General features: G+C 44.2%; 1 protein-coding gene across 1 annotated transcript; it reads right to left on the reverse strand.

Moving 5' to 3' along the window:
* Positions 1-416: 416 nt before the first annotated feature.
* Positions 417-6151, reverse strand: LOC131172589 (uncharacterized). The gene is made up of 2 exons (XM_058133722.1): positions 5469-6151; positions 417-481 (listed from the first exon to the last, which is right to left on the reverse strand). Exons 1-2 carry the CDS (start codon positions 6115-6117, stop codon positions 438-440), a joined length of 693 nt encoding a protein of 230 aa, XP_057989705.1. The 5' UTR covers positions 6118-6151; the 3' UTR covers positions 417-437.
* Between the last annotated feature and the right edge of the window lie 4418 nt (positions 6152-10569).

Below are 10569 nucleotides of genomic sequence, written 5' to 3' on the forward strand. Positions count from 1 at the left end.
GTAATTTGGAGCACTCACGCACCCAGTAATATCAATCATAATATATATGGGAGCTGATCCCTATCTGACTTTCTTAATTCCAAGCGTGCGTGAAGAACTCAGCTCGGACTTCCACTTAATAACCAAATCGGGGTCCCAGCGAAGAACTCAAGCCGTGTCTACCCCGAAGGACCGGGTCCCAGCGAAGATCTCAAGCCGTGTCTACCAGTCCTATCCATAGTCCACACCACATCACACGGACGCCAACGCACGCACACTGCTCCAAATTACCACAACAACATACATGGCACTTTCACAGTTATGAATGCAACATAAATTGTGCCTAAAATTTATCTACATAGATATATGCATATAAGTGATGCATGGGCATGCTTGAACATATAATAATAGTGAAATTACAATTAAAATCAATATTTTACTCACAGACTTGACAACGGTCACTGGGGCGGCTGGGCGGAGGAAGAAGGCTGTCCCGGCTCACCTGATAATTACATTACAATTATTTAACACAATTAACCCAATACAAATAATGAAAAGACCAAATACGTCCTAAGTCGTGCCGAAAATCCGGCAGAGTCCCCCCTATACCTAGGACCTACCCAACCTGCAAAAGGGCTCAAAACGCACTTCTATATTCACAATCCATATATCCACAACTCAATCACATCACACAGCCCCTCCTGGGCCCATCAAATCAATTATTCATCACAGTATGTAAAATTTCAATTTAGTCCTTATAATTGATCATTTTTGCAAAAACTGCCCAAATAAGCTCTAAAAATTCTAAAACTTTGCCCCGCGGTCCTTAGCAATATTATTAGGCTATTGCAAAAAGAATCATAATTTTCTGAGCTACCAAGAACATTTTATAAATTTTTAATCCTATTTAAGCACTAGAAAATTACGAAAAAGCAAGGTTCGGGTTTACCTTTGCTGATTCCGACTTCTGGGACGCGCTCGAGACGTTTGACAATTGGGGGTAGCCAAAACCTTGGTCCAATTCGGAGACTTTTCCGATAACGGGTCTGTCTGATCGGAAATTCACAAACCTGGTCAACTGTCGAATTTCCGCGAATTGAGGATACCTACACGAAGCCCACAACACGGGGGTTAGCACATAAATTTTTCAGAATTTTCTAAGCTCATTTAATGCTCGGAAAGACACTGCGAAGTTCTATGGGACCTACCGAAAAACGGTGTCGGAAAAATTCAAAATTTATGTCGCTGCGAAGCTCTTGACGAGTGGAGCGCTCTGGTACTCTCGGTTTTCTCGTGGGATTCACGGTTTGCGAGAAATCTAGCCCGAAAGTCAAAATGGCCTAAAACTTCCCAGGCAAAAATTGGACAAATCGCTCAATGGATTTCGGTGTTCTTGGTGTCTATGGAAAGCTCTCGATGAGTAGATGAATTTAGACACAAGACCCTGTCCGATTGATGGCCGGATCGACAGGATTTTGGCCGGGAAGTCGAACGGTCGCGCGCACGCGTCGCTCCACTTCGGGCACCGTTTTCCGGCATTCCAGGCGGCGGCCGGCCGTGTGGGAGGGGTGAGGCGGCGTACCGGCGAGCTGGGGTGGCAGGGGAGGTGGCGGCGCGGCAAGGGGAGGAGGGAGGAGAGAGAAAGAGAGAGAAAAGGGGAGAGGGGTCGGATGCGCACGGGGGAGGAGGAAGAAAAAGAAGAAGACTAGTTCGATTCGACCGGTCCGGTTCGATTCGGCCGGTTCAATTCTGAATACAAAATTTTGAATTTTACTCTGCCTCGGGACCAAAAACGAGGTCCAAAAATTTCGAAAAAATTCTAGAAAACTTAGAAAAATTTGTAGACTCCAAATATATTTTTAGTTTTGCCACGTGGTCTTTAAATTAATTTTTAAAAATCATCAAAGTTTATATTTTCGGAAAATCAAACCCGATTTTTAAAATCCGAAAAAAATCTCAAATAATTTCTTAAAATTTAAATAAAATTAAAATACCAATATTACTCGTAAAATAATAAATTTAAAATTTTTGGGGTGTTACATTCTTCCCCCCTTACAGAAAATTCGTCCTCGAATTTTACACAAGGCAGAATAAAGTAAATGATTACACATTGAACAGATAAGGGTACTTGCTACGCATGTCCCGTTCTGGCTCCCAGGTGCACTCTTCCACTGACTGACTCCTCCACAAAACCTTAACCATAGGGATTTGTTTTGATCTTAGCTGTCTCACTTGGTAGTCCACTATGGCTACAGGTTGCTCCTCAAATGTCAAGTTCTCTTTTAGCTCTATTACATCCGGCTGTAGTACATGAGAAGGATCTGGAATGTATTTCCTGAGCATGGAGATGTGAAACACAGGATGAACATGAGAAAGGTTGGGTGGTAGCTCCAACCGGTAGGCAACTGCTCCAACTCTATCCGTAACTTCAAAAGGTCCGATATACCGAGGTGCCAACTTGCCCTTCTTTCCAAATCTCATGACTCCCTTCATTGGAGAAACCTTCAGGAATACATAGTCGCCTACTGCAAACTCCACATCCCTCCGTCTGGGGTCTGCATAACTCTTCTGCCTACTGAAAGCTGTTTTCAATCGTTCCCTGATTAAAGGAACTACCTCTGAAGTGTACTGCACTAGGTCTACATCATGCACCTTCGCTTCCCCCATTTCTGTCCAACACAGAGGAGACCTACACTTTCTTCCATATAGTGCCTCATAGGGTGCCATCCCTATGCTGGAATGGTAACTGTTGTTGTAGGCAAACTCCACCAAAGCTAGCTGATCATCCCATTGACCTCCAAAATCCAAAACACTCATGCGAAGCATGTCTTCCAGTGTTTGGATTGTCCTTTCGGACTGTCCGTCTGTCTGAGGGTGGAAAGCCGTACTGAAGTTCAACTGTGTGCCAAGTGCCTCCTGCAACTTTCTCCAAAACCGAGAAGTGAACTGGGGCCCTCTGTCAGATATTATGGAAGCCGGAACTCCATGCAATCTGACTATTTCTCGAATGTAGAGTCGGGCGTACTATGCCACAGAATAAGTAGTCTTCACAGGCAAGAAGTGAGCTGATTTGGTTAGACTGTCTACAATTACCTATATCGAATCATATCCTCGCGTGGTACGAGGCAACCCAGTCACAAAATCCATAGTGATCATTTCCCACTTCCATTCTGGGATAAGGAGCTCTTGTAGCTTCCCTGACAGTCTCTGGTGTTCAAACTTCACCTTCTGACAAGTCAAGCACTTGGACACAAAGTCTGCTATGTCTCTCTTCATGCCATTCCACCAATAGCTATCTTTCACATCATGGTACATCTTGGTGGAAACTGGGTGGACATTGTACAGGGTATAGTGTGCCTCTCGCATGATTTCATCTCTGAGATTGTCCACATCGGGCACACATATCCTAGAACCTTGCATAAGGGCGCCATCATTGGCAAACTCGAACTCACCACCTTCACCTTGCTGTACTCTTTCTGTGATCTTCATCAATTGTAGGTCTCTGTGCTGGGAAACTCTAACTCTGTCCCGCAAGTCTGGCCTCACTGAAGAATGAGCCAATAATACCCCCTCATCTGAAAGATCTAGGATTAAACCTTGATCCATTAACTCATGTACTTCCCGAATCAACGGTCTTTTCTCTGCTGAAATGTGCGCCAAACTGCTAGAAGATTTTCTGCTCAAAGCATCTGCTACTACATTGGCCTTCCCAGGGTGGTACTGGATAGTGCAATCATAGTCTTTCAGAAGCTCCATCCATCTCCTCTGTCTCAAGTTTAAATCCCTCTGTTAGAAGATGTACTTCAAACTCTTGTGGTCGGTGTATATCTCGCACACTTCACCATACAGGTAGTGTCTCTAGATTTTTAGTGTAAAGACTACAGCCGCCATTTCCAAATCATGGGTGGGGTAGTTCTGCTCATGCCTCTTCAGCTATCTTGAAGCATAAGCCACAACTTTTCCATTCTGCATCAAAACACACCCTAGGCTAACTCTGGAGGTGTCACAGTACATGGTGTATCCTTCACCACTCATAGGTAGTGTCAACACAGGGGCGGTGGTTAGACACTCCTTAAGCTTCTGGAAGCTCTTCTCACAGTCATCTGTCCAAATAAATGGAACATTCTTCCGAGTTAACTTAGTTAGGGGAGCCGCTATCCTGGAAAAATCTTGCACAAAATGCCTATAGTAGCCAGCTAGACCCAGAAAACTTCGCACCTCAGTGACTGTTGTAGGCCTAAGTCAATCAGTTACAGCTTCAATTTTCTTGGGATCCACTTGAATGCCGTCACTAGAAACCACGTGTCCCAAGAATGAGATCCTTTCTAGCTAAAATTCACATTTTGAAAATTTGGCATACAGCTGGTGCTCCCTCAAAGTCTGCAACACCATCCTCAAGTGCCACACGTGTTCCTCCTCGGTCCGAGAGTATACCAAAATGTCATCTATGAATACGATGACAAAACGGTCCAAAAACGGCTTGAACACCCTATTCATCAAGTCCATGAAGGCTGCTGGTTCATTAGTGAGTTCAAAAGACATCACCAAGAACTCGTAATGACCATATCTTGTCCTGAATGCCGTTTTGGACACATCCTCCTTCCTGATTCTCAACTGATGGTAGCCTGATCGTAGGTCTATCTTGGAAAAGAATCTAGTCCCTTGGAGCTAATCAAACAGATCGTCGATCTGAGGAAGTGGATACTTGTTCTTCATAGTCACCTTGGTCAGCTGTCTATAGTCAATACACAACCTCAATGACCCATCCTTCTTTCTCACAAATAGAACAGGAGAACCCCAGGGTGAAGTGCTCGGACGTATGAAACCTTTGTCCAACAGCTCCTGTAGTTGCTCCTTTAACTCTTTCAATTCTGCTGGGGCCATCCTGTAAGGTGGCATTGATATGGGGTTTGTACCCGGAACAACATCAATGCAGAACTCTATTCCCCTTTCTGGTGGCAACCCTGGAAGCTCTTCAGGGAAGACATCCATGAATTCTCTGACAACAGGAACATTTTCCATGTTGACACCTTCTACAGATGTATCTCTCACCAATGCCAAATACCCTTGGCATCCACGCCTCAATATTTTTCTAGCACTAATTGCTGACACCAAGTTATATGGAGCCACGCTCCTGTCACCATCAAAGCTAAACTCTTCCACACCGGGTATGTGGAAATACACATTTTTGTTCCTGCAGTCTAAAGTGGCATAATGAGTTGCCAACCAATCCATCCCCAAGATTACATCGAAATCCATTACTGGTAGAGGAACTAAGTTTGCTGGGAGAATCTTTCCATCTACTGGGCTACCCGGAAAAACCATATCTACATCTATGTTGTCACTAAGTGGGGTAGCTACCGACAAAGGGCATTCTAAAGTTGTAGGGTTTCTACCCAATCTCATGGCAAACACAGGGGAGACAAATGAGTGCGTAGCACCCGGATCTATCAAAACACGAGCCTCATAGGAACAGACTAGTAGAATACCTGTCACAACTGCATTAGAAGCCTGAGCATCCTGGTGGGTCAGGGTGAAAACCCGAGCTTGACCCCTACCCTGAGTGGCAGAACCCTGATACTGACTTCTACCTCCTGATCTGCCTCCAAATCCACGTCCCCCTTGTCCTCGGCCCTGTTGGCCACTGAACTGACTGCCTGCCATGCTGGAAGCACCCGGATACAACTGACGAGGAACATTTGCAACAGAACCCTGTGACCCCATCTGTGGCTCGCTGAACACGGGGCATTCCCTAGCAAAGTGACCTGGTTGGCCACACCTGAAGCATACTCCTGAACCCATCATACAAGGTCCTGAATGTCCTCTTCCACACTGTGCACAAGGTGCCAAGGAGGATCCTGAACCAGACCCAGAACTGCTGTACCCTGAACTGTGACCACTGCTGGATCCGTACCCTGGTCTGAACCCTCGGGATTTGTGTCTAAAACCACTCCTCTTATTCCTGCTTCTTCCTCTGTAAGTAGTTTGGCCACCACTATCCGTAGTACCCATGTGGGGAACACCTGAAGAACCCTCTGCTCTGTTTTTCTTTGCTCTTCCGCTGTCATCCACAGCATAGCTAATCTCTATCTGTCTGGCTCGATCAACCACCACATCAAAAGACTGATCCGACATCATGGCCAGGTTTGCATGCCTTCTGTCAAGCCCCTTTAGGAATCTCTTCACCTTCATAGTTTCTGTAGCTATTGCTGTAGGGGCATACCTGCTCAGATTCGAATTGCAGAGCATATTCATCTACTGGACACGCCATTCTGTCTCAAGGCCTCAAAGGCCCACTGCTTTTGATCCCTGAAGCTTTCTGGCACAAATCGATTGATGAACAGTTCCACAAACTGAGTCCATGACAAACCCTCCATCCGAGGTAATATGTAGTCATTCATCCATTGTCTAGGCATAGGCTCCATGACATGCTGCATACACTCTATAAGTCTTCTATCAGTCAACTGCAACTCTGTTTCTGCCTGTCTGCAGGAATCCAAAAACCGATATGCATCGTCTGACACATCATAAGTACCAGGCACCAACTTCTTGAAATTTATGATCTGTTTGTAAGGTTCTCCTCTTGGTGTGGTGGACTGCTGCTGTTGTGGAGGGTGGACCACATACTGCGCCATCATATCGATGGTCCTCTGCAAACCAGCTAGAGTAGTTGCCATGGGGTCCATGGGACCCTGTGCCATGAAAGACTGATCCTGAACTGTTGGCAGCTGCTCTTCTACTTGAGCAGCTCTAGGCCTCCTACCCCGCCTCCTCGGGGCAGGCACCTCATCTTGTGCTGACACCTCGTCAGGCACATCTGGTTCTGGTGCAGTGGCAGCTTTCCTGCTTCTACGCATTTTCCTGAAATTCAGCAGCATTAGGCCACAAAATTTAAAACTGCACGTTACACAGCTCTATGACTCATATTCACACACAATATATAAAGCAGAAACTAGAAGCAAAGATGACAATGCAAGACGAATGTGGACCCTATTTTTCCGCATGTGACTCTTAGTAGACTCTTCCCAACACTTAGACAAACATTCCCTAAGAATCTGGAGCTTAAGCTCTGATACCACATTTGTCACGACCCAACCTATGGGCCGGACCGGCACTAGGACCTGGGCCAGCCTAAAGCCCCCGAGGCTCGTAGTAAGCCTAACTATTCATTAATCTAACTCTAAGGCCCATTTGGGCCCAATATCAAGAAATCAACTGGACAGAGTCCGGCCATAAAGTGGACCTTTCAACGGGGAGTTTTTGGCTCACCCGACCTGTAAACAAAATATATCATCAATTGGGGAGCGCAGCTCACCCTCCACATACTCATATCAACATAAAGATAAATGGGAGCTCAGCTCCCTCATCCAGTCCATCATACATGCATATAAAAATTTTACAGGTCCACATAACAATTTATATTATAGACCCAAATCATTTAAACATTTCTAACACATGCGGAAATTCTAGGAGTAAATAAAATTACACAAATATTGATAAACAACCTGCGAAGAAGAAAAGGAGGTTAACCACAATAAAATCCTCCTGTAGCCTGAAAAATATATTGAACAGGAGTGAGCGTTCGACTCAGAGAGTAAAATATCAATTTTAACCATAATCTCTATAACTATCTAAAATAATGCACCCTGTGGAGTGAAATGCAGCATTAGCAATAAATTCACATCATAACAGCACAAAGGTAATTTGGAGCACTCACGCACCCAGTAATATCAATCATAATATATATGGGAGCTGATCCCCTATACAGCTCTCTTAATTCCAACTGTGCCAGCGAAGAACTCAGCTCGGACTTCCACTTAATAACCAAATCGGGGTCCCAGCGAAGAACTCAAGCCGTGTCTACCCCGAAGGACCGGGTCCCAGCGAAAATCTCAAGCCGTGTCTACCCGTCCTATCCATAGTCCACACCACATCACACGCACGCCAACGCACGCACACTGCTCCAAATTACTACAACAACATACATGGCACTTTCACAGTTATGAATGCAACATAAATCGTGTCTAAAATTTATCTACATAGATATATGCATATAAGTGATGCATGGGCATGCTTGAACATATAATAATAGTGAAATTACAATTAAAATTAATATTTTACTCACAGACTTGACAACGGTCACTGAGGCGGCTGGGCGGAAGAAGAAAGCTGTCCCGGCTCACCTGACAATTACATTACAATTATTTAACACAATTGACCCAATACAAATCATGAAAAGACCAAATACGTCCTAAGTCGTGCCGAAAATCAGGCAGAGTCCCCCCTATACCTAGGACCTACCCAACCTGCAAAAGGGCTCAAAACGCACTTCTATATTCACAATCCATATATCCACAACTCAATCACATCACACAGCCCCTCCTGGGCCCATCAAATCAATCATTCATCACAGTATATAAAATTTCAATTTAGTCCTTATAATTGATCATTTTTGCAAAAACTGCCCAAATAAGCTCTAAAAATTCTAAAACTTTGCCCCGCGGTCCTTAGTAATATTACTAGGCTATTGCAAAACGAATCATAATTTTCTGAGCTACCACGAATATTTTATGAATTTTTAATCCTATTTAAGTACTAGAAAATTACGAAAAAGCAAGGTTCGGGTTTACCTTTGCCGATTCCGACTTAGGGGACGCGCTCGAGACGTCTGACAATGGGGGGTAGCCAAAACCTCGGTCCAATTCGGAGACTTTTCCGGTAACGGGTCTGTCTGGCCGGAAATTCACAGACTCGGTCAACTGTCGAATTTCCGCTAATTGAGGATACCTACACGAAGCCCACAACACGGGAGTTAGTACATAAATTTTTCAGAATTTTCTAAGCTCATTTAATGCTCGGAAAGACACTGCGAAGTTCTGTGGGACCCACCGAAAAACGGTGTCGAAAAAATTTGAAATTTATGTCGCCGCGAAGCTCTCGACGAGTGGAGCGCTCTGGTACTCTCGGTTTTCTCGTGGGATTCACGGTTTGCTAGAAATCTAGCCCGAAAGTCAAAATGGGCTAAAACTTCTCGGGCAAAAATTGGACAAACCGCTCAATGGATTTCGGTGTTCTTGGTGTCTATGGAAAGCTCTCGATAAGTAGATGAATTTAGACACAAGACCCGGTCCGATTGGTGGCCGGATCGGCCGGATTTTGGCCAGGAAGTTGAACAGTCGCGCGCGTGCGTCGCTCCACTTCGGGCGCCGTTTTCCGGCGTTCGGTGGCCGTGGGGAGAGTTGAGGCGGCGCCGTGGCGGCTGGGGTGCGAGGGAGGTGGCGGCGCGGCAAGGGGAGGAGGGAGGAGAGAGAAAGAGAGAGAAAAGGGGAGAGGGGTCGGACGCGCGCGGGGGAGGAGGAAGAAAAAGAAGAAGACTGGTCCGATTCGACCGGTGCGGTTCGATTTGGCCGGTTCAATTCGGAATACAAAATTTTGAATTTTTACTCTGCCTCGGGGACTGAAAACGAGGTCCAAAAATTCCGAAAAAATTTTAGAAAACTCAGAAAAATTTGCAGACTCCAAATATATTTTTAGTTTTGCCACGTGGTCTTTAAATTAATTTTTAAAAATCATCAAAGTTTATATTTTCGAAAAATCAAACCCGATTTTTAAAATCCGAAAAAAATCTCAAATAATTTCTTAAAATTTAAATAAAATTAAAATACCAATATTACTTGTAAAATAATAAATTTAAAATTTTTGGGGTGTTACAAATTTCTCCTAACTCTGTGGAGGAATCCCAGAATTGAGGTTTCCAGCTTGCACTTCCTGCACTCTAATCAAAGAGGAATTTCTCAAGCACTGAGTGATTGTTCCATTAATCATTGTGGCTATTTGTTCAGCTGTGTTAGTAGGTTTACTCATCAATCGCTACAGGAAAAACAACACAGTGGTGAATCCTTCTTCAGCACCACTTGACAATCAATTCCCCAAAATTTCTTACCAACAACTTTTTCAAGCAACTGATGGTTTCGTTGAGGCTAATTTGATAGTATCAGGTATGGGTCTGTGTATAAAGTATTCCTTCACAACACTCAATCTTTGTCGTGGTGAAATTTTTTGATTTTCTATGCAGAATAGCTTCAAAGAGCTTCACGTCTGAATGCATAGCTTTGAGAAACATCTACCATTGTAATCTGTTAAAAATATTGAGCGTGTGTCCAAGTGTGGATTATCAAGGCAATGACTTCAGAGCTATAATCTATGAGTTAATGCCTGGAAGAAGTTTATAAAGCTGGTTATATCCACAAAAAGATGTAGATAAAGTATGTACGTGAATTCAGAAGTCTTAATCTTGAGCAGAGATTAAAATATCACCATCAAAGTTGCTTCTGCACTCGAGTATCTTTATCTTCACCGTCATTGTCAACCATCAATAGTATGATGCATGGAAATGGTTTCTCCGTGTCGTAAACGTTTCCGACACTGAAACGGCGAGACACAACTGGAGCGTTTAGGGGCGGTTTCCACAATTTTCAAAAGCCACATGAAAATAAGAGATGTGGAGATTCCACAGTTGAGTTTATTCATATGTGATGGAACTCGCAAGCGAGTTACTCTATTTTTACTATATTTTCTCCATGCAAGCTT

The sequence above is a fragment of the Hevea brasiliensis genome, chromosome 14 (genome assembly GCF_030052815.1).
Source record: "Hevea brasiliensis isolate MT/VB/25A 57/8 chromosome 14, ASM3005281v1, whole genome shotgun sequence".
NCBI lineage: Eukaryota > Viridiplantae > Streptophyta > Magnoliopsida > Malpighiales > Euphorbiaceae > Hevea > Hevea brasiliensis.

Excerpts from the sequence above, each read along its gene's own strand:
- LOC131172589 (XM_058133722.1), bottom strand. The coding sequence starts at position 6,117 with ATGATGTCGGATCAGTCTTTTGATGTGGTGGTTGATCGAGCCAGACAG. Across the intron at positions 482-5,468 it reads TTCTAATGCAGTTGTGACAG|GTGAGCCGGGACAGCCTTCT; the intron begins GTATTCTACTAG and ends TGTAATTATCAG.